The sequence below is a fragment of the Tetranychus urticae genome, chromosome 2 (genome assembly GCF_039701765.1).
Source record: "Tetranychus urticae isolate SD_2017Ah chromosome 2, NJAU_TeUrti_SD_1.0, whole genome shotgun sequence".
NCBI lineage: Eukaryota > Metazoa > Arthropoda > Arachnida > Trombidiformes > Tetranychidae > Tetranychus > Tetranychus urticae.
This window is the reverse complement of record NC_142959.1, coordinates 9,037,711-9,062,381: the sequence shown is the minus strand read 5'-3', so window position 1 is coordinate 9,062,381 and position 24,671 is coordinate 9,037,711. Positions and strand designations below refer to the sequence as shown.

Below are 24,671 nucleotides of genomic sequence, written 5' to 3'. Positions count from 1 at the left end.
AGTAGCATCAATGATTAAAGGTATGAAGAGAGATGAAGAGAGGAAGAGAGAAAGAGAGAGAGAAAGAGAGGCTTGAACTACCCTTTTCTTGGTTCATTTTTTTATACTTACTGTACTTTCCCACGGGACCAAGGTAAAAACGCTTCACCTTCAAGCTTCAGGTAACTTTCTGTCTTCATTCAGAATCTTGTTTTTACTTTGCATTTTAAAGAGAAAACTCATTTACTTTATTTTACTTCAACTTTTTTTTCTTCTTCTTCTTCATCATCACCATCTCACTCTGATTGGACAATAACATTTCACTTCTTTTTTTACCCCTTTTCATTATCATCCATTATTCCACCCTCGCCTCAGTCTCCACCCACTTAATGATCATCAACACTTGGAAAGCTTATCTGATCATCATCTCAGCATTTCATGTTTCTACTCCTTTCCTTTCCTCCCATTTTACACGACATTTAAAACTCTGGGAATTGAGCAAAAGTTGATGATGAAAATGAAAACTTGACTCAAGACCCTTCTTGTAAGGGATCATTTGATCCGACGAGAGTGACTCTCCTAGGTTGACAGACTCATGACTAGTCAGGCACTCACATGGTGTTGAACTTAAAACATATGATGAAAACGACAGAAGAGGGTGAAGATGATGAGGATGATGAAGATGGTGATGATGACCACGGTGAGAAAACAAGAATAAGATCAAAATAATTATGATTATCATTACGAAGCTGGAATTTTTTTATTCCACAAGCGACCCTTATTATGGATAAGACTTGATGGGGCAAGAACGGACTTGTTAGGTTGAAGGATTCAACTCACTAGGCTGGCCATGCTTGCTCCACGTAAGGTTATGTGGATGAATAAAATATGATGAGGAAGATGATATGTGGATGACCTGCGAAATTTAGAGACATGAGAAACTGTTTGATCTGTGAAAACCACCAACGCAACTTGAGTTTCATTTCCGTCATGTTCACCTTTTTTTCTCTTCTTTCCATCTTCCATCTTCATTATTCAATCTTTTTTATCCAAAGATGTTTTTTCCTGTATATTTACCATAATAATAATAGTTAATTGAGAAAAATATTTTACTCTCTATTCAAGTAACAAATTAACATTAAATCATCAATCTCAACAAGTTTAAATCTTGTGATGATTGGGCCAATCATTTTATTACGCTTCGGTGGTCCTTTTTCATTGTTGATTGCTGCCAATTTACCATCAATTTTTATCTAATTATCAATAATTTCTGTTAATAATAGCAAGAAGCAAAAAAAAGTTAAATAATTTCTCACTAATCAAACTATCAAAATGTTCAGAAAAAAAATGAGTGCAAAAATCATGAAAAACCCTGAAATGATGGAATCAAGTAAAGACAGGAAATTGTCAATCAACTGATTTGACTGGTTAATTGTAATCAAATTTGATTTACAATTGAACATTTTATCGATTTTGCTGATTCAAAGTGACGATAAAATTGGCCACAAAAATGAAAACAAAAGCCTTTAAATAAATTAAATGGTTCAAATGATTTATGCCTTTTACTAGTTTAATATTGTCATTCAATTACACTTTACACAATTAATCAAGTTGACCATTCAAGTCTCTTTTCCCATCATTATGTGTGTTGGTTGGACTTTAAATCATTATGATTGCGACCATTTGTGACCCTTCAGATCAGTTTAATTGTTCAATTGTTTACGTAGATGAAAGGATAACATTGATTGGTCAATCTTGTTTCTCAATGATTTATATCAATTGATCGATAATCATAATGATAATGATTAGATTATTTAATAGATTATTTACCTTCAAGGTATTCTTGTTTGCTAAATGATATCTTGTTAAATGATTAAAGCTTAAGGCTTTTATTGCCTTCAAGTTACTGCTTTCATATTAATCAACTTTTATATCCGTTACAGGGTTAACCAATTGAACCATTGAAAGTTACAAAGCCAACAGTCATCATAAAAAAATGATCAATGAAAGGTTAATTTACCGTCAATTCAATGCAAACTCATTAATCAGGTTTATTAACACCTGAGTTTGGATGACATTCATTGTGATTCCATCAACAGTTGCTATCAACATCAAACCTTCAACATTAAAACATCAAATGAGAACGACTTTCATCATTGCAGAAGCGCTTTTAAAGCCACAAGCTTGAACATGACTATCAGAATTTGTTTCGTAAGAAATTTCGATTCACTAGAAATGGTCCAAACAGCGAAATGTGCCACTTTGCCAACGATATGTTAATCATCAGTCAAAATATGATCTTAAGCTTGAAAATTCTGGAAGTTTTTGTTCGATCTGAACTTATGAAGGCCTGAATTGATATTGCTAATTTAAATGATAAGTTTTCATCAAAAATCTCATCAGTTTTAAATTATCGCCTTATGGTGTTCAGTTGAATGAATAAAAATTTTGCGATTCCATCAACGAAATAATTCCATGTGCAAAATCGAATTGATTTTCTAATTTTATTTCTAAGGCAGACTTAATGATACTTGAAAAGGTGCTAATTGGTGGATAATTTGCGCTTGGAATTGCTTCTAACAATGACAACTCAAGCATTGATTCTGTAGCTAATGAACTTAATTCAGCAAGCGTCTCAATTCTCAATAGGGAACAAACGTCTTTGAAATTTTTCCACAGATAAACATTAGAAATTAATTTTTTAGCCAGATCTGTGATTGAATAAATGAATTTTGCCCCCTTCTAATCAGAAGTAATGAGACAAATAATTTGTAAGTTGATTGTAAATTAACACTTGTGATGATGATTGTAATGCGTGATTTAGAGGTTTGCAGAGTTAAATTATGATATTGGCGATAATATACAATAAGGTTATAGACAGTTGCATGGTGTAATCAATGATTTCATGATTTCATTTTTCATCCCCTCAATGTTATGGTTGAGGTAATTTTTTTGCAACATCAAACCATGTTTACCACCGATTGATGTAATTGATGTATACAGTAAAGGTACTGGCAACAGCAACAGTAGCAGCAGTAGTAGTAGCAACGATAATGATGATAAGTATGATAATAATGATAGTAGTGTTGAATCAAATAAACCACAAACATCCTTGTTCAAAATTATTCATCCTCTTCAGGTGGATCCACATCATTTTGTTTTTTTGAGAGATTCACTTATTTTTTTGTTCATCTCAACAAAACAACATTTTAGGTTGAAATTTTTTTCCTCCTCACTCGTCTTGGACTGCATTTATAGCCGCTTTTTTACTCCAATCTTGCCGATTTGACCTTCTTTTCGTAGGAATGGTTGAATCAAAAAAAATGTATACTTTTCATTTCACATAATCAATTCCTTTGTTAATGACAATAAATAAACTTGAGCAACTTGAAATGCCTTTTCACGTTACCAAGCAAATAAAAGCAATTTACATCAATAGAGGGCGTTCATTGCACTTGGCAATTTTTGAGCAAAATTTGAATTTTTATTTAATTTGATTCAATTATAATAAATTTTACCTTTTCAAAGAATCTTTTCAAATTGCAAACTTGAAACGAGTTAATCTTGAGATCAAAACCAATGAACTTGTCAGATGAACCTTTTGTTAAACACAACTGTAATTGATACAGATAAAGAGCTGAACTCAATTCAAGATTCAATTTTCATGTAACAACCAAACAAAGATTTCATCTTTAACATGCTTTTAAAAAAGGTAAAGGTCAAGAATGAGAACAATAAAAGATTCAAGTTGAAAGGTAATAAAAATGTGGACAAAAAACACACAAATAAAACCAACAACTATCAATGTGAAGATGAACAAGAATCGCTTAATGAATAGGAAAGCATCAAAAGTGGAGATGAAAAAAAACAGCCAATCAATTCAATTATTATTTCACCTTGATTGAGTTTCATCTTTTTTTTTCATCCTCCAAGTCAAGTGAGAAACAGGGAGTAAAAAGGAGGATTCAGAAAAAAACAGCAAAAATAAAATCATCTCACAATGGATGTTGATTGAGAAAGTTAACAATCAAGTTGATCTTTTACAATCACAATGGTAGCAAGGTTTTGATAAACTTTGGCATAAACACAGGTAAAGCTTATGGTATGCCATGAAGATGGTAAAGGTGAATGAAAATGGTTCAATGAAATGGTTCAATTTTCATCATCGTTCATTGTCATCCTTCTTACTCCCCTGTTTAACTCTCTGTTTGCCTCAATTCAATGAAACCTCAAAAGGGTGGCAATTTAATTTGATTAAGGTTTATTGAGGTTAGTCAAAAGGCGTATAATAAACGCTGACGGAGGTCCAGGCCACCGTCAAAGGTATCGTCATCTTGCTCGTCATCCAAGATCAACTTAATCTATCATCATTTTTCACAGGTTTTTTTGCTTCTTACCTGCAACACAACAAACATAATTGTATATCTTTTTGCTTCCAACAAACACAATTCAATAGTCAACAATGATCATCCTATTATTATCCAACATTATGTACTATTAAAGATATTAAAGACATTAAAGATGTTATTTAAGATACAATTTTAACGGTTTTCAATAAAATCATTGATTGTATCAAATGTTAGGTTATCAAACAAAATTAAGAAACAATTTTCAAATGAAACAAAATACCAAAAATGGTTGGAAAAGGTTGAGTTTTTTTACCAAAATTTGCTAAAAACAAAACATTTAGTGAATTTACACTCGAGTGGGTTAATTATCTTGATTGTCAATTATTTTGCTTGTTAACATTGAAAGGTTAACATTTTCAATGGAAAATGTTGAATATTAAAAAGGTTAATCCATTTGGTGAATGTCTTTGAATTACCAAAGGATCTTTAATACTCTTCGATAGTTGCCATAGCTTCGATCAATCTCAATCATTCTGATTCTGCTCTATTAGATGATGATTATCTTCATCTTTATCATCATCCTCCTCTTTTTCATCCTCATTTTCACTCCCATTCATATTGAATGTAGGCCTTAAGTTTCCGGCAACAAGATTGGTCTTTGATTGTATTTTTTGCATACAAATTTTCATTCTTGTCCAGCTTCAATTATCCTTTATGGACAATTAAATTGTTTAAATGTTATGAAATGTTATTTTTGATAGTGTTTTCAGCTAAATTGTTGATATAAAAACACCAACAATACTTGTGTTCATATCAATATCTTTATTTCACAGGTTAATCAATGTAATTGTCGCCTTTACTGATGATCATCTTTAATGTAAGTATCAAATGTTATAAAACATTATTTTTCTGCATGAAATGCATTTAATGAAATTTCATTTATCCTTTTTGTTTCAACTTTTACGATTAAATGTACATTTTAAAACGTGAGGTTAAAAAAGTTAAATTGTTTAACCTCATTTTATAATTTAAACTTTATAGTTGGTCAAGATTGTTGTTGCTGTTGAGATAATTATCAATGGAAACAAGCATCCTTGATTATTGTCATTATTACAGATTTACGGTAACTTTAACCAAAGTATACAGTAATTGAAATCATTTTACAATCACTTAAAAACACTATAACTGAGAAACAAATTGTTCAACTTTTGTTATTTATGTTTTCACGATTCATCTTAATGACTCCAATGTTCAACTTGTTAACAGTTAAGCTAACAGTTTCAGTCAACAGTTTAGTAGGTTCAGCTTTTACATGACGAACATTTTGTACATTTTAATGATATTCATCGTTGATTCACACAATCATCCTCGTTTCACGTTTTGTATCCGTTCATTAGATTCAAGATATCATTGCTTTAATTAATATGCTTCCTAACCATTTAATCAGGTTTAGATTGATTAATAACGAGCTGCTCTGATGGATGAAGCATTTACTCTATCCATAATTTGATCATCCAAAAGGGAAAGTTGTCTTCATTTGTTTCTCAATGCGATTCCCATTTTGCATCCATTTTGACTTTATTTTTGCTTGGCTACTAATGATGTTTTCGTTGATGATGATGATGGTCATGGCGGTGATAGAGTTACTTTGCTTGGTTTTGATAAGATTTTTGGGAAACAATGCTATTGGAAGTGAGAAAAAAATAAGGAAAGAAAAGTGTTCTCTTGGCTTTATTCACATGAAAATGAAGTGAAATAACCTGAACAAGGGAGAAAGAAAGAGAAGAAGAGAAAGCAAATGATAGGATGATGATGAAAAATAACTAGACTGGACCATGATGATGAGGAAGAGTGTTTCCCTGAAAAAATATTCCGATGTGTATTACCCTTAAAAAGAGTGAAAGTCAAGGTCACATTTTTGCAGTTCCATTCCTTCCGTAAGAAAAAAGGTGCTTTAGTTTCATCGTCATCAAGGCCAACAATCAAGCTAATTGTGTGAAAATTTGATTAACTAATTGATTATGGGTTATTGTGAGTAGGATAATTGCAATGAATCTGGAATGAGAAAAGGAAAATAATTTGATGAGTTGAAAGTGTATCACAGAAAACAAAGGGATAAAGTTAAGAACCCAAAGAAACAAAATGATAGACAAGAGAGGATGATGAAAGTGATGATGGTTAAAGAGACTAAGAGGGAAGAGGAAGAAAAAAAAGTAATGTTATGTTTATAAATATATTGTTTGAGGAATTAAAGGGAATAGGAGAAAGTACAGTGTATAAAAACATATGGAATTATTCCCAGCATTTTGAACGCAACTTTGTAATGTGTCTATTGAAACCTCAACTTGAACTGTACATTTATAATGTATTATAAAACATCATTCAACTTTCATTGTACCATCGACCGCATTTAATACGTACTTCAATCAATTCTCTTTTTTTAGGGTAACTAATCAATTCCTAGCTGTACTTTTTTGCTTGTAAACACATAGCAAAAAACAAAACAAACCTAAACTTCACTCTACTCAATCTTTTGACATGCAATTTAATTTTACACATTACAAACCTTTTCTTTTAAACATTCAATTTACCTCATGTAAAGTGTTCTATTATTGGGTATTATTCATTTCTGTCACTGTTTTTGTTCCTTTACTGGGTGATTTTCAGGACCATTTGAGATACATTCACTTCCATGATCTATAGAAACAGGAGAAATGTTGAATTTTCAAAGTATCATGAGTGTCTTGCAAATTGATTCAGCTTTGAAGTTCACAAACCTGGCAGCCTAGAAAGAGTCGCTCAAACCATCCACAGATCCTGGCTTGATTGCTGGTATAAAAAAAACCAATTAGATAGATCAGATTCTAACCAGGCTTGGATTCAATTTTCAAACCTTTTTTATCCGTTTACATCTTTGTATAGTTGAAGCTTACGCTTAATTACAACACTTGAAAATATAACAGCGTTCGTTGAATCAATCCATGAAGCATAAAGACAGATCTCTATCGATCAATCAAAATACCAAAACAGATTACGATTTAAAACAAGTTAATAATAACATTTACAACCATATAAATTGAAAAAATGAGTAAATAATAAAAAACAAAACAAATCAGAAGATAATCATACGTCTGGTAATTGGAGGGAAAGAGGTTAAATCAGGGGTTGTCTCCTCATTTTGTCCACAGCCGCGGTCAAAACAAAAAGATGAAATCAATAATAAATAAAATTAAGTCTTTAATGATTAAAAAAGAACTGATAAAATTCATTAAAATTTACATTAATTTACCCAGTAAAGCAACAAATAACCCACTAATAGAACCCAATGAATTTACCTTTTATCACAATGAACAACCTTTTCATTAATCAATCATTAATTGTTGCAAGATGAAAATTATTGATTTATAAACAAAGAAAATTGAAAAGAGGCAAAAGATAATCTAAAATTAAATTACAATGGAAATGTTGAATAACGAGGAAAAATGATTAATCGAAGTGTTTGGCAACTCAATCAATACTTTAATATATTCAACTTTGATTGAAAGGGTTACCTCAATTTGAACCAGTAATAATAACCTTCACCAAATTATGATTAACATTTACAAATCTAAATGTTAAACATTATCTATTAAAACTTAATCACTTTAATCAATGTGTAATATAAAAGCTTACAAAGAAGGAGGAATAAAAGGTTTAAACATTAATTCAATGGTTTGATGGATTTGCTGTTAATGCGTTCACTTGAATCATGGTTTTGTCATCAACAGTTTGCTACCTAAAAACATGTCTTCCTCAACATCATCATCACCATCAACATCATCCATGTTTGATTTGATTGAGTGGAAAAGGCTTTTTTTTTGTTTTGTTTTGTTCAACTCCAGTTAAAACCCAAACAAATGTAGGAACCACCAAAACTGGTGATGCCTGAATGTATGGGAATCAATCCATATGTTTGTTACCTTCAATCCAATCCAATTTTGTCTTGTCAACCCAAAAATACCATTTTTAGCAAAAATTGTTTGTTTCATTGAAGAGGCAAAATTTTTCATCCAAATTTTCAATCAAATTGGTCAGCTTAGACAATCAAAGTTGAAATCAATTTGAGTCTCATTGTGAGTTATGATTAATATACAATCCCAATCAATTATTATCATTACCATTGGAAGAAGGAGAAATCATAAAAAATGTAAATTTTTCTCAGACTTTGATTGTTAATGTGCAAACGATTGATGAACACGAAATATCAAGTCAACAAGTTATCCATATTCATAAACCATTAGATTGAACTTTCATGATATTTTACTAGTTTGTCTCCATTTTGTGTGTAAAATATGTAAACTTGGTAAAGATTCACTTTCTCCTGTGAAAAGCAATGATTTAATTGTCAAGAAATGAAACTAATCACGAAATAATCGTGCAAATACAACTCGATAACCAAGTTTACAATCAATGGAATCGACAATTTTTGCTCATTTTACTGTTCCATTGAGTTACGCTTTTCATTGAAAAAATGGTGAATCAAAGTGACCAGATGAGAGGAAGCAATTGAAAGCTAATCAACCATTTATCAATGTTAATCAGTGTTGTAAAAATGATGGTAAAAGTAATTTATTAAAATACAAGGTTTAGTTGAAAATGTTGATTAGTTAAGGTATAAAATTAGGTTCAACTTGGTTAGGATAAACATGGTTAAATGATGGGAACAATTGCATCTGTCCTGTTATAAAGGCTTACAAATTTACGGTTAATACAAAAACTTGATTCAGGACTTTTCATAATGATAATAATAACAGTAATACAGACTAAATCTACTTTTATATACTTGGCTGCTCCATTTTACTCAATCACTTTCAACTCCCATTAAACCCTCATCCTCTTCATCCTCATCTTCACCTCTATCACTGCATTCATCCTCATCTTTGTAGTCTTTATGTTCATCAGCAGCTAAAAAATGAAGTTATCAGTTTACCGATAATATCTTAAGAAGTGTTTTATTTTTCAAATTCATTTTTGCTTTGCGCTAACATTATCAATATACCTTTAATGTACCATTTAAATATCAATGTTGTGTGTTGAAAGCAATTTGTTTTACAATCTTTCAAGATATTTAAATTAACGTGACAATTGACATTAATGAAGAGAGCAATTAATGAAGCAAGGAAAACGCTTGTTCACAAAAGGTTGGCTATTATAATTAAAGCTAGTTGAATCGTCATCATCATCAATGAAACAATTGTTATTAACCAAAATTATAATTGAATATCAAGATGACGATGAACTTTTGAGAAGAAGCAAAAAAACATTAATTTCAATTTTCCATGTTTAGTACAAAACTTCATGGTGATATCATCACCACATTAAACCCTCATCATTATCATCATTATTTTTATCACCACAATCTTCATGATAACAACCAACATTAACATTTCAAGTAACATCACAAGTGACGTTTGATTAGGCCATTAGGGAGTTACCCTTCAACCCAAGAGAGTCGCTCTCGTCCCATCAAAAAGTGATTACATTAGGGTCTTTCACGGATTGATAAAAGGCTTCTTTGCTCATCTTATTTCCTTTTCATCCTTTTCTTGGTTCTATATTTTCATCCTCATCATCGTCTTCAGATCAACATCTAGTTCATCATGTAATCACATGATTTTCGAGTGAAAAAATGACTGAACATCAGCACAAGTTACATCACGAGTGACGTTTTACTAAGCCGTTAAGGAGTTATTTTTCAACCCAAGAGAGTCGCTCTCGTCGCATCAAAAAGTGGTTACATTTAGGTCTTTTACGGAATGATAGAGGTTTTTTCGCTCATTTTTTTCCTCTTTATCCTTTTCTTGATTCTATATTTTCATCATCTTCATTATCAACATCTAGTTCATCATGAAATCGCATGATTTTCGAGTAAAAATGACTACACAAGTAACATCTAATTAAACTGTTAGCCATCAATCTTTCAACCTAAAAGAGTCGTTCTTGTCGGATAAACAAGAACTTAGATTAAGTATCTTTTGCGAGTTAATAAAAGTTTCAGTTTAATCACTTTAATCATCCATAATTTTTTTCATCCTCATTCTTTTCCATGTTTCTATACCAACATGAACATGAAGATGCTTTAAATAGCTACAACAACAATAATAACAATAATAATGATGAACAATCACAGTTATACTGATGACCATTCTGGGAACTAAAAGGGTCCATTTCACTCCCATGAAACTTGCCCCTTCCAAGGTCATGAGACGTCCCTTAAGCCTCATCCAACTCATCCTCATCTCAGTCATCCTCACTCAGCATCATTATCATCATTAGGATGAAACTAAATGACCTGAGAACTGAAACCAAGACAAAAAAAAGGTAAAGAGAAACGAAGAAAACCTTTTTTGTCTCTTCCTCATTCAAAACAAATCTAAACAATTGTCAATCCCAATCTGATTATCGTTATTAACCAACATGAAAATTTATCAAGCATTATCCGACTATCAGCCATATTCATTATTATCATCATTATTATCATCGATTAACTTGTTACCTTAACTATATAGGCCTTAGAGGCGTACCTTTTACGTTTATTAACACAAACTGGTTCCTCCTGTTGTAGTTACCTGTTTAGCCTCATTTGTTGATAAACTTTGAGATTCATCCAGAAACGAGCCAATCACAATCAATAAAGCAAATTATTTAACTTATTTAATTGCATTTCAAACTTTAATAACTTTTCATCAATTTCAAAAGTTAACAAAATTCATTTGATTCACTTCTTAATAGTAAATTAATGTTTTAATAACAATTCAATTTAACCTTCTTTTCATTGTTAAATAAAAGTCTTTTTTCTTACCTTTTCACTTTTATTGACTTATTAATTTATTTTAAATTTAAATAACTTTTAATGGTCATTTTAATGTTGTTTTCATAACTTGTTTTTGTGTCCTCCATTTTTCAATTTTGATTGATTTGACTTTCATTTTTTATTAATGTCAATCAAATTGTTTGCCAAAATTGGCAGAATAATAATTTAACAGATTAATCATTTGAGTAAATTAACTCAAATTAACACAAAAAGCAAAAAAAATTGAATGAAAAAAATGAGCAAAATATCAATCAACTTCACCACAAAATAGAAAATATTATTTCTATTAAATTGTCAGTTGCATCAGTTGATATTCACATAGATGAATATAGATTTCACTGAATTTCATGAAATTTCAACCCTTTACAACCTTTGCACCAACACATTAAAAGGATGTTCAAAAACGATTGAAAAGTCTATCAATATCAAGAAAAATATCAACTTCCAAAAAACTCAATTTCAATGTTTAATGGCGAAACTGGAAAAGTTTGGAAATAAAATTTTCCTTTCAATGAAAAGTGACTTTAAATCATGGGAATGTTATACGAAATTGAACGAAAGTTGAACTTTTCATTGTAAATGATCAATTTGGCTAATCATTTGTCACGGTGAAATAAAGTTGAACATAATTTAGATTTGCAATGAAAAGGATAATTCAAAATAATATCAGAGTTTGAATAATATTGACTAGTTGATGAATATGATTTTTATATATATTCATGGTAAGGCATTTCAGATAATCTCATGGCTTTCCTGTTGAAAGGTAAAGTTGTTTATTTACACCAACAATGTTTGCACCTTACCTTTAAACAAATGGCTTAATTGTGTTCCCACGGTGAAGAGGCAGAGACGAGTGAAGCTTCAACCTACCAAGTGCAACGTTATTAGGTGTATCACTAGGTACATTAACCCTGTGCCAAGAAATGAAAGGAAAGTGAGTAAAGTAAAAAAATGTTGAATGGTTTATGCCAAGAAACTCATACCTAGCAAAGCTATCTAAACTTTTCCCACCAACAACTTTTCTGAATGTTTCAATGAATATCAGAGGCTGAACAGGATGAACATCATCATCATCATCAACATCATTATCATTGTTATGTCTTTGGTGTCAACTGATTTTTTTGTCGCACTAATTGCTTATGTTCGTTACAGAACAATGTACTTTAAATTGTAAATTTCTTATCCTTTTCTTGAATAATTTAACCAACATTGACTTGGACTGAACAAGAATTTTCATGAAAAGGGTTTCCAAAAGACTTTATTCAAAGATTGGTTCAAGTCTTGAATTCGTAATGATATTTTCTCGTGATTACAAGTCTCAATTGATTGTCAAATCTTTCAATTTAATGATCAATAATTGACTAATTATTTTGATCTTCAATTGATTCACTTTTGTGTAATTGCTTTGGATTTTACCTTTTTTTTCATTCCAAAGTGGTGACCATTTATCACTGAATTATCTGAGTTTAGTTTCATGAGAGGATTAAGTGTAAATTGAAAAGAAGAAAGAATTTTTCGAAAAAAAAAGATCAAAGATATTTACACTGATTGCTGCTCATTTTGAAACTTATTAAATCCCATGTAAACGGAACTGAATGAAAAGTGTTGATTTGATGAATTTGATGATTGAATGAAACAATGAAAAAGATTGAAATGAAACATATTTTAATGCTTTTTTCATGTGATTTTTATCCAAGTTTTCATGGGAATTTTGAGAATCATTCAAGTGAAAGGTTTAAGGAAAAAAGATTTCAACAGTTTTACAGTGAATTATTAGAAATGATTATTTGTGGTAATTTTGATCAACAATCAAATCAAGCAAATCATAATTGTCTACAAAATAAGATTTTACCAGTTTTAACAATAAATTCAATTTAATTTTTTCTCTCATTTTTTTTGCTTTCTTTTACAGATGTTGAACTGAAACAAGAGTTCAATTGAATTGAAAAAAAAACGGTGACATTATCAATCGTTAATCATTGACAATTATCGGTTGAATCAAGAAAATTATCAGAGAAATAAGTTGATTCTAATGATACCTAATCAAGTTCATGGTTCACCAAGTCCGTTTTCAAAGTCTGGTCTACCAAGTGATGATGGTGATGATGATAGGTTAAGAGGTGGTGAAGGCAAAGGAATCACTTTAACTGGACCGAGTGGACTTGAGGGTGCAACAAGCGCAACTGTAAAAGCTCCTCTAATCAACGCAATATCACAGGCAATAGGCACAAGCACAGACACATCGACAACAACACTGACGAAGATGAAGACGATATCACCTTCATCTTTATCAACTTCATCGTTGTCCTCACTATCATCAACCTCATCTTCAACTTATGGTCTGACCAGGGAATCAATGAGAAACTATATTCGTGAAAGGAAAGAGATGAAAGTTGTTATCTTACATGCCAAAGTTGCCCAAAAGTCTTATGGTAATGAGAAGCGATTCTTTTGTCCACCTCCTTGTATTTACCTTTACGGTGATGGCTGGTCACATCGACAACAGCAAATGATTAGAGCTGGTCAATCGGAATCATCAACACAAATCTGTGCCTTCATTGGAATCGGCAATTCGGATCAAGAAATGCAACAATTAGATTTCAATGGAAAGGTTAGTAAACTCAATGACAATCTTGCAATCTTCAACAACTCACACAATAAGAGTTAACTTGACAGAATACATTTTACCTCTAATTGTTGAATTTAAAATATTAATAGCAATGAAACAGCACAAAATAATGGATTTACTTGGTTACTGAATCTGATATTTTTCACCAGAAATCCTTTTATATTCATAATTTTATTTATTCAATAACTCATGTGTTATTTTTATGCTTTGGATAAATAACGTATAAATAATGTACCTGTTCCTGAATCATATCAAAAAACTTCCAGGGTGTTTTTATAGCTGATTTAATGAATTAAAGTGATAATCGAATAGAGATGAAGAAAATTTAGTCATAATGAAAATTATTTATAAAACAAAATATCCAGCAATTTTATTTTACTTCACTAGAAATCCAATGTTTAAGTCGACATTTGCTCACAAGACATTTTCCTACCTTACCTCAACTTGAGAAGTATCAAGATTCGTTCACTCAGATTTGGTTACATGAATTACCCACTCTTGAATAAGTCATGATTCTTTTGAGTTAATTTGCAATTAAGATAAAAAATCGGGAAAAATCATCTTAAGTCATCAGATACATTGGAAACAAATACTCTTTTAAGCTTTGCCAATCTTATAACTTAAAACAAAATATTTCTTGGACGTTTGATTAGATCGCCTCTTCAAGTTTAACAAAGCAATTATTTCTAGCCAATATGACCACTTAATTTAGTCACTATTTATCTGTTATTTAGTCAATCCATGTTAAATAATAATGCAAAATAATGACCAAACATAGCAATACTTCGATTCAATCAAGTTAACCAGTTGAGTTAAATTTTGACCGTTAAGTATGGGAAAGTCAACTTTACACTCAATTTGACAGAACTTGCATCTAATCATTTCTTTTTTTCATCAATTTCCAGAACTTTTGTGCTGCTAAAACATTGTACATAAGCGATTCAGATAAACGGAAGCATTTCATGTTATCAGTGAAAATGTTTTATGCCAATGCTGATGATATTGGCGTTTTTTATTCACAACGGATTAAAGTCATATCAAAACCATCAAAGAAGAAGCAATCGTTAAAGAATGCAGATTGTAAGTTGACAGTAAAAAGATGATTACAATTAACGAACCAACAATTAATCAATTTGTTTTAACTTTCAGTGTGCATAAGCTCAGGAAGTAAAGTAGCTTTGTTTAATCGACTTCGATCTCAAACAGTCTCAACTCGTTACCTTCACGTTGAAAATAACAATTTTCATGCAAGTTCATCTCAATGGGGAGCTTTTACTATACATTTGTGTGAGTATTTAATCTTAATCAAGAATAACTATTCTGAATTAGCGATTAAAATCATAATTGCATTTAATAATAAAAACTTAAAAGGATTCTGTCTTTTCTTGTTAGCTTATCACAATTTAAATTTCCCTCTTCTAGCTTTTATTTCATTTTTTGTTTACAATTTTGCACATTTAATGAGCTTCATCTTTTCAATGTTTCAAATGTTCAATTTTTTATTTGAATTCAAGTTTCTTCTTACTACTTGTTATTTATTTGGTTTACCTGTTTTATGTTTACCTACCAGTGTCAATGATGGATTAAAATGGTAAACAATTTGTCCGATGAAAAGATAAACTCAAGATTATCCTTGGAGAGAGATTTATAATTTGTTGAAATTTTAGAGTGAAATATTTTCTTCTTCTTTCTCTTTTTGCTTTCATCATGTTTATTGTACTCTTTGATTGGTGGTAATAAATGACATTCACTGATCATTATCGGAATATTTTTTGTTTCTTACCCTCAATCCAGATGAAATAACTACAAAATCTGATACTGATCCTTAATCCCTTTTCTTAACGCTTAGCCATATTTTTATCTTCATTTTTTATCAATTCTTTTTTCTCTTTTTTTTCTCTCCTTTTGTATGACAATTTCACATCATGGTTTACTTTCCCATTTGATTATCAACATGATGTGAAACTTAAATTCAGTGGATGACAACGAATCGGAATCTGAGGAATTCAAGGTTAAAGATGGTTACATACATTATGGATCAACAGTTAAGCTGGTTTGCTCTGTTACAGGAATGGCTTTACCAAGATTGGTGAATATTAATATACTTGGTTTAATATTGAAGACATTTTGATTGATGTTTATTGTTTACTGTTGCCCATATTAAACAGATAATACGAAAAGTGGATAAACAGAATGCCCTTTTGGACGCAGATGATCCAGTTTCGCAGTTGCATAAATGTGCCTTTTACATGAAAGATACCGAAAGAATGTATCTTTGTCTATCTCAAGAACGAATCATTCAATTTCAAGCCACACCATGTCCAAAAGAGCCCAATAAAGAAGTAATTACTGATGGAGCTTCATGGACAATAATAAGTACTGATAAGGCTGAATATACCTTTACTCAAGGAATAAAGATGAATGGAGGAACCTCGGTTACACCTGTTCCTATTGTATCTAATCTCAGTCTCAATGGCTCAGGTGATGTTGCTACATTAGAGTTGACTGGTGAAAATTTTAACGAAAATTTGAAAGTTTGGTTTGCTGATGTTGAAACTGAGACATTCTTCAGGTAATAAATCCAATTAACATTAGTCAGTAATAGCATGATTAGCAATCATCAATTTGAATCAAATTATTTGATTATTCTGCCTTTTACCCAAAGGGTGACATCTGAAAGAGTTTACATTAACTAATTTGAAGCGGTCTTTGTATACTCATTTCAATGGATAGTCGATAAATTATTCTAGTATTGTGTTCTAATATTAATATTTCTTATTTCTTGCTGTTTTATTCTTCTTCATACAGATGCCAGGAAAGTATAATTTGCGTAGTTCCTCAAATATCTGAGTTTCGGGAAGAGTATGAATGGATACGCCAACCAACACAAGTACCAATATCATTAGTACGAGATGATGGAGTAATCTATGCAACTGGTTTAACGTTTACTTATACACCAGAACCGGGTCCAAGACAAAATTGTCCTACCGATATCGATGATGGACTAAGGCCCTTAACTCAATCTGAATATCACAATCTTCACCACCAACATCATATCCAATCTCAACAACAGCAACAGAATCAACATCATCAAAATTCACCACATTCTCCGCATACTCAGCATAACTATCAACCAACCTTGGAACAAGCTTCTCATGGGCAACAACAACATGCAACTCATCAACCACCACCACCACCACAGCATCATCATCAACATCATCTTCACCATTCTCATCAACCAATTAACTCGCATCCTGGGTCACCTCCATTGCTTGTTCATCAGGTGAGTTTCAAAATAAAACAATCGGTTTGCTCATTATTACTGTATATCATTTAACCTAGGATTTCTCACCGACTAAAAATTGCAAATTAAACTTGATTATCTTGCTCTCTCTCTCTTCTTCCTCCTCCTCCCACACCCACCTTGAACCCTCTGTAAAAATGTTAGGTCAATATCTCTATGGGAAAAAAATGTCCCCACTCAAGTGAATCCGATTGGAACAAAGAATCTGATGTTACTCTTTTCTTATATAATTGGTGTCCAAGTTAATTAACCTGAAAGTGAAAACTATATTTAAAGTCTAATTGTTGATCACAATCAATTGTTTTATATTCATGTATAAATATATATCTATATATTTATAAATAATAATATTTATGTGTATATATATTTTAGAAGCTTCATGGTCTTTTGATTATTGCAATGAGAATTAACAGTTAGATAATCATTGGTGGGAATAAATTTTTTTACTTCTCCTCACAATTATATTACTACATAAGGGTCATTGAGATTTAACTTTGTTGTTGTTGTTTATTTACAAGTAATCAAACAATCGTGAGTAAATGAAAGTAATAACCTTGTGATAATCAAGTTTAATCTAATGTCAATCTTAACCTTCTCAATCCCAATCATCAGATTCATTTTTCTTGCCTTCAACAGTCTCTGAATTAAATCACGCAAGCAAATATAAAATCATTGGTGATTTACCGTTATACCCATTACAGTTATTTACTCATGACCATCATTAATCAATCTGCTAATTATTCTGTTTTTTTTCTTTCTCATTCTAGAGTCAAACATGTGTTGAGAACTCATTCAACGGGTAAGTAAATTGTTGATCATTAACATTGTGATCTACGGATTTTGATTATTCCTAGACTTCTTGTAACCTTATCACAATTTGAATGTCTTATTATTTCAACTCAGTTGAGATGAAATAATCAGAAAATTTTGGAACGCTGAGAAATTTATTTATTCACAAAAAAAGGGTGAAGTAATTATTTAATTGATGTTTGTAATGTTAACAAATTAAAAATGTATTTTCATTAAATGGTCACCTGAATTATAAGTGATTGGTGTGAGGGAAAGTAATTAAAGAATGACATTTGAATGAATAGAAAAGGTTATAAGACACTTCCTCATTAATTACAGTTAAACAATGGTTAATCAAAGTATTTAACAGATTAAACAGAAGCAATTAGAATCTCTTTGTATATTGTCTTTATAAATGGTCTATTGTTAACTATAATCATACCTTAATTCACTCTGGGAATGTCAATACGTGACAAAGTTACAAGTTACATGTTAATTATTATTAATCATAATAACCAGCAAACTATACAGCGCAAAATTAACTAACCTGTTCTTTACATGATTGTTTCCCCATTTACATCTAGACATCTTTATTTATTGGATCACCAGGAACAACATTCAGCCGCCCAACTCCAATCATCTGGTCAATCAAATAGCAGCAATCATCAACAATCACTAAATCATTCACCACCATCATTGGATCACCAAAGAACCCAAGTTCAATCGAATCAACCAAATAATTCAATCATCAATTCATCAACACCAAACCATCATCACTCTTTTCAACATCACCAATCACCATTACCTTCACCTCCACCTTTATTAACCCACCATCATCACCATCACCAGCAACAACACCATTCCGCTAGTCATTTAAATATTGTTCATCCTTCGTCAATGATGTCAAGATTTACTGGATCTTGTGATAACAATTTAAGATCTACTAGTTTGGTTCATTCGCATAATCAAAGATCGTCTCATCGCACCCATCCATACTTTGTACCTGGCCATGGAACTCACTCTAATCATCATTCTCACCCTCATCTGCAAGCTCTCTAAGCAAATCTGCTTAATATAACATTAATTAAATTCAATTTTGCACTTGAGTCAATTCTTAGATGTCTTTCATCTTTGTTTTATAAATTATCCTATTACAATTGCTTGTTTACACTTCAAGTCAACCCAACATCATTTACACTCAAATTCATTTTTTTGTATCTAATCACAAATATCAACACAGAAAAATTGTCATCAGAGCAATAATTATTATAGCCTAATACTAATTTTCAAACGCAGTTGAAATTGTCTCTATTTACAACCATCATCTATCAATGTTGGTTTTTACTTATTTCTTTGGAAGAGAGTTAATGCCTCAATAAATCAAAGTGATGTTAATCATTCAAATTTATGTAACAATTTATGGATAAGAGAAAAGGTTGAACTCAATGAAATCGACACAAGAAAAATAACCAAGAAGTAGACATCATTGAATAGATTAATATGTATCATTTCTGTGATATCTAATAAAATTTCACTCAATATGTTCTGACAATATTTTATCATCAGTTATTTGATTACAAATAAAATCAATCTCATAAACATTAATAGTGAATCAACTGTAAAATTATCTGCATAGACAATTTAAGTGTTGTTTCATATGCATGTTTCGAGTGATTTAGGTTAACGATACGAAAAATCAAATTTCCAAAGCTAATTCAAATCTAGTTTTCGCTAAATAATAACAAATTAGTTGAATTTTATTATCAATAATAATAAAATATATTTGAACATTTTGATATTTTTACAAGTGAGTTGCTCCATCTCTTGGAATAATTAATACCTTTTCTTTCTGTGATTTCTGTCTTCAAGTTTTTTCCTTTCTTTTTAACCTGTTTTTGGATGAAATGGAACTGAAATGAAAAATAAAAGAAAAAGTGTTAATTGTTCCTGGAGAATCAAAAATTAAAATATTGAAAAGTGTAAATTTACTGTACATTGGAGACTAAATTTGAAAAAATCAATGAAAAGCTCAAGTTTATGGGACGTATTGATTTGAAATTGGCTCTTTTTTGGTGCGCATGTTTTCCGCTGAGTCATGTAAGTTTGCCTTTTCATGTTTTACTATGATTGGGTTTGATTGAAAGTTTAATAACAAATTTGATCCAAGTGTTCCTTCAATTAGCAGTTGATTTAATAGTTTATTTAGCAATTCGTGGTTTATTTTTTCGTCTGTTTAAGAATGGCTCGTTCCAGTAGTGCTGGGTTTGATCGTCACATTACTATCTTTTCACCGGAAGGCCGGCTGTATCAAGTTGAATATGCGTTTAAGGCTATTAATCAAGCTGGTGTTACATCAGTTGGGCTAAAAGGTAAAGAGAATGTTGTCATTGTTACCCAGAAAAAGATTCCCGATAAACTTTTGGATCCAGCCACTTTGAGTTCCCTTTACCGGATAACACCTCATATTGGCTGTGTCATTACTGGTCTTGGACCCGATTCTCAGTCTCAAGCTCAAAGAGCTCGGTATGAAGCAGCTGATTTTAGATACCAATATGGTTATGATATTCCTGTCGAGTTGTTAACGAAGAGAATGGCTGATATTGCTCAAGTTTATACTCAAAATGCTGAGATGAGACCTTTGGGCACCAGTTGTATATTCATCTCTTACGAAGATGGACAACCTTTATTGTATAAAACAGATCCTGCTGGATATTATTGTGGATACAAAGGTTTGTATCATTTTCTGGCATTGATTTTAAGTTTATAACTAATTTGCTCTTCAATTACTTTTCATTCAGGATGTGCTGTCGGTGTTAAATCAGTGGAAGTATCCAACTACCTGGAAAAAAAACTTAAAAAGAAAACTGATCATGATAAAGATGCTACTATCAGATTAGCAATGAGTGCTCTATCAACAGCCTTAGGAATCGAATTCAAATCAAGTGAACTTGAAGTCGGAACAGTTGATGCAAGTGGGAAATTCACCGTTTTAACTGAATCTGAAATTGAAGCCCATCTCACAGCTGTTGCTGAAAAAGATTAACACCTTAATAAGCTCATATAGCTTGATTCAATTTTCTCTTTTATATTCTGGAAACAAACAATTTAAAAAAGAACTGATGAAGTTAATAAAATCAATCTTTCAAGAAACCGTTACTACTCATCACTTGGTCTCAATTTGTCCCATTCTATGTTCAAACTGTGATTTGCATCACGCGTAATAGTGAATCTTCCTAAAACTTGCCGGTTCAAATCAATGATTGCAAAAAGGCAGATTTTCATTATTCAATATTCTTGGAATCCCGTGTAACTGGTCTATCTTTTTTAAATCAAGTAACCTCTAGCATAAAATTTAGAGTTATTTTATTGGACTATTTGATAATACAGTTCCAGATCAGTCAGATTTTGCCGATGCTTTGGATTTTATAATAAGCTGTCCTCAAATTGACACTTTCGGAGTTGATATTAGAAATGAAGATTTACATTCATGATTTTTTTTACCTGACGACAATTTTTATTTCAAATGGGCACTTTGCTAAAACACAGGGTTCAAAGTCTTAAAGGTTTCAATTTTGGTTCAAAAATTCTAAAAATCTAAAAATCCATCAGGAATCAATACTGGAGCTAGTTCTTCAAGCTCGCCCGATGAAAACAATCGTCTTTACCTGATCATAATAAATTATTTGGAATGCTCATTTCGGACGTAATTGAGTTGATTATGCTTCCAATATTAATAATTATTAGTTCCCAGTTATCTTCAACTCTCCGGACCCATTTGAAACAATTGCCGAACTATTGACCGTATCAAATAGAGCTGATAAATCTTACGAGTCTTGTTAGTCTTATAAATGATTGAAAAAGATTGATTATTAGTTAAAAAATTTATACTCAGTATAATTGTTAGTTATATCTTCATAATGCATACATAATTGAGTTACCCATTTGAATTGGAAACTGTTTTGGGAATCCAAATCGAATTTATTGTCACATAGATCGATTAATTATTAATACACGAAAACAACTTTCGAAGATCGTATCATGAAACTAGACAAAAGCAAAAAGCTCGATCAAAAACTAATGGCAATCATGAGTACTAATGATGAAACATTATCGATGCCTTCGCAAATTTTCATAGATTTTGTCTAAATACTAAAACCACTAATCATCAGATTTATGTTTCGCATCATTTGGGTGTTCCTTGTGATCGTGATCTAATTTAGCTACTTCATGATTTTCTTGATTTTTTGGTGCCCCAATTTGAAAATTTGTTGGAACAAAACTGTCACCGATTTTAGTGTTTGAGTCTGATTCTTTTTCATAAGCAACGCTCGGATCAATCAGTAAAATGTAATACCATACTCCCAGAAGAGCTCCTAAATGAGGTGCGATAATAGCGACTAGCCACCAATGACAACCTGATAAATCCCTGGAAGAAGTGATGAAAATTAAATTAATTATCGTTAAATACAAAAATTTCCCACAGAATGGTTAATACTAAATGAAAGCTTACATGAAAACATCAGACCCATAACCAAATATCCAAGTAAACAATCTCGGGCCAAGATCACGAGCAGGATTAAGTATAGCTCCGGCATTATAATTGAAAGAAATAACAATTCCAGTAATAACTAGAGTAAAATACAATGGATGAAAAGATCTGGGTAATTTAGGTCCATCGGCTGCGAGGATTGAAAAGCTAAGAATTCCAGTTGATAGGACCTAAAGGACGAAAAGAGAGGATAAAACAATTAGGAGACACCAGAAATCAGTCAATTTCAAGATTTACTCTCAATCTATTCTATTCTAATATTCTATTTCAATGCTATCAATGTCTTGAAACTGAAATATGATCATGAGATCAATCAAATAACAAAAAGATGAAATTATTTCTATGCACATTTAAAACGGTTGAAGCTCTAAATATTCAAGTTAACCATTACTCTTACAATAAAATTTTTAAAAACACAAGATTATTGTTGTTCATTATCCTAACAAACGCCCGAAAATAATTGATGTACAGATTGGTGATAGATTTAAGGCTGGAGTTATGGTACAATTGAAAAACATAACAATTTAGTTTGATTTATTCATTGTAATTAATTTTATACTTACTTGGTCAAGAAAGGCGGAGAAAAGTCCAACTCCCTCACCGGGAAAAGTGACATAAACTGCTGAACCATGCTCAGTATAATCAGGATCAAATGTAAGAATAGCGTCTTGATTGATCAACCACGTCACAAATGCAGAGAAAAATGCTCCAATATATTGAGCCGCCATGTAATGAGGAACCCTCTTCCAAGGTAATCGTCCAATTGAGGCCATTGCTGTTGATACAGCGGGATTCAAGTGAGCTCCTGATAAAACAAAATGTTCAATCAATACCAATAAGCGCTTCAACTTTATTGAATAAAAGACGCTTTACCTGAAACATCAAGGGTTGCAGATATAGCAATAAGTGCACCAACACCAAAACAAAAGGCAGCTGCGAAGGTATCCATCTGTTGTTTCCTCGCTTTATACACAACATGGGCTGATAATCCACTGGCCTGCAATTTTCAACAGGCTATTAGTTCAAACAGCAAATGATTAAGATATCAAAACAAATCAACTTACCACTAAAATAAAAGTACCGGTCATTTCAGCTAAAAATTCACGAGTAACTCTATTAGAAAGCAGCTTTTTAGACGTCGGGACAAGATACCCAAACAGCAAATGGGACTTTAATTTAGCCATTTCGTTGTTTAAAGACAGTTACAGAGGAATAGACTGAGACCAAAATTCAGAGCATGTTGGGTTAGAATTAGAAATTTTGAATTGACAATCGAATCCTTTGTCAATTATAACTAAAATTTCAATTGTTGGTAAACACAATCACAATCTAAATGAGACTAAACCTTTTGAATGCACATTTAAACCATCTGTAGTTGTAAATCCTGCGAAGACTATGATATATGATATAAATTTATTAAACATGATACGATTATTTAAAATGATTCAAAGTGATAGTGAGAAAATCTTAACTTGCTTGTGAATTCTTGGATAACTGAGAAAATCATGCTTTTGAACCATTTTGTCTAACACATGATGAAATATCCCATTATATTGCTGCATCGTAACTCTTTTAGCATAAAAACTCCAAACCTTTTACAATGGTTGACTTTTGGCATAAAAATAGTAATCTTTGCAAGTAAACATCAATATATATTGAATAGTTTAATAATAACCGTTACCTGAAGGTTTAGTATACAATAGTGTAATAATACGTCTTCCAGTTTGATCATCCTAAAACAAGAACTCGATATCATTGCGATTGATTTTCAACAATATTGATCATTTTATTACGACATGAGTAAATGTAACAAGAGTCTTATGAAATTGTTAGCTGTGTGTTGATCAACTTTCGCTAATTGTTGATAGTACACTGAGCTCCAATTTACTAATTTAACGACAAAGCTAAAAAGTTTTGTCACTAAAAAGACACAATCGCCACTTTTATGCATAAATAAAGTTCTGTATTTAGATTCTGCATCAAACTGTTGAAATTAGGCATCATTATTGCATGATTGTTGTAAGATTTTCGAGAATAAAATGGCATTTTAATCAATTTCTAACGATCTTTTTCAATTCTGCAGCAATTAAATTAGTAAAGAAACGAATATTAAAGTATTAAACATTAAAGTCTAGTAATTAGACACTTATAACTGCATTGCACTGCAGCAATTGTTACCAGAAAGACACAATAATGCTTTTTACACACTTTTATGCACA

General features: G+C 31.3%; 3 protein-coding genes and 1 long non-coding RNA gene across 4 annotated transcripts; 2 read left to right on the top strand and 2 right to left on the bottom strand.

The window, feature by feature from the left end:
* Positions 1-4,963: 4,963 nt before the first annotated feature.
* Positions 4,964-19,455, top strand: LOC107360020 (recombining binding protein suppressor of hairless). Its single transcript, XM_015926634.3, has 9 exons — positions 4,964-5,205; positions 13,094-13,792; positions 14,716-14,890; positions 14,960-15,097; positions 15,787-15,899; positions 15,979-16,382; positions 16,619-17,093; positions 17,882-17,913; positions 18,488-19,455. The coding sequence occupies exons 2-9, from the start codon at positions 13,214-13,216 to the stop codon at positions 18,960-18,962; spliced, it is 2,391 nt and encodes a 796-aa protein (XP_015782120.1). The 5' UTR covers positions 4,964-5,205; positions 13,094-13,213; the 3' UTR covers positions 18,963-19,455.
* Positions 5,131-7,430, bottom strand: LOC107360021 (uncharacterized). The gene is made up of 5 exons (XR_016199050.1): positions 7,222-7,430; positions 7,106-7,157; positions 6,920-7,025; positions 6,215-6,383; positions 5,131-6,088 (listed from the first exon to the last, which is right to left on the bottom strand). It is a non-coding gene; the product is annotated as an uncharacterized LOC107360021 (long non-coding RNA).
* Positions 19,456-20,026: 571 nt separating the features above from the next.
* On the top strand, positions 20,027-21,062 carry LOC107360037 (proteasome subunit alpha type-6). The gene is made up of 2 exons (XM_015926657.3): positions 20,027-20,632; positions 20,702-21,062. The coding sequence occupies exons 1-2, from the start codon at positions 20,143-20,145 to the stop codon at positions 20,944-20,946; spliced, it is 735 nt and encodes a 244-aa protein (XP_015782143.1). The 5' UTR covers positions 20,027-20,142; the 3' UTR covers positions 20,947-21,062.
* Positions 21,063-21,779: 717 nt separating this feature from the next.
* Positions 21,780-23,939, bottom strand: LOC107360036 (aquaporin-3-like). The gene is made up of 5 exons (XM_015926656.3): positions 23,517-23,939; positions 23,326-23,449; positions 23,016-23,257; positions 22,414-22,622; positions 21,780-22,329 (listed from the first exon to the last, which is right to left on the bottom strand). The coding sequence occupies exons 1-5, from the start codon at positions 23,634-23,636 to the stop codon at positions 22,062-22,064; spliced, it is 963 nt and encodes a 320-aa protein (XP_015782142.1). The 5' UTR covers positions 23,637-23,939; the 3' UTR covers positions 21,780-22,061.
* Between the last annotated feature and the right edge of the window lie 732 nt (positions 23,940-24,671).

Bases quoted from the DNA above. Each gene is read 5' to 3' on its own strand.
- LOC107360020 (XM_015926634.3), top strand. From the start codon at position 13,214: ATGATACCTAATCAAGTTCATGGTTCACCAAGTCCGTTTTCAAAGTCT. The intron at 15,900-15,978 runs GTGAATATTAAT...CATATTAAACAG, and splicing joins GAATGGCTTTACCAAGATTG to ATAATACGAAAAGTGGATAA. The intron at 16,383-16,618 runs GTAATAAATCCA...TTCTTCATACAG, and splicing joins GAAACTGAGACATTCTTCAG to ATGCCAGGAAAGTATAATTT.
- LOC107360036 (XM_015926656.3), bottom strand. From the start codon at position 23,636: ATGGCTAAATTAAAGTCCCATTTGCTGTTTGGGTATCTTGTCCCGACG. The intron at 23,450-23,516 runs GTAAGTTGATTT...TGAAAATTGCAG, and splicing joins CCGGTACTTTTATTTTAGTG to GCCAGTGGATTATCAGCCCA. The intron at 23,258-23,325 runs GTAAAGCGTCTT...TTGTTTTATCAG, and splicing joins TGCAACCCTTGATGTTTCAG to GAGCTCACTTGAATCCCGCT.
- LOC107360037 (XM_015926657.3), top strand. From the start codon at position 20,143: ATGGCTCGTTCCAGTAGTGCTGGGTTTGATCGTCACATTACTATCTTT. The intron at 20,633-20,701 runs GTTTGTATCATT...CTTTTCATTCAG, and splicing joins ATATTATTGTGGATACAAAG to GATGTGCTGTCGGTGTTAAA.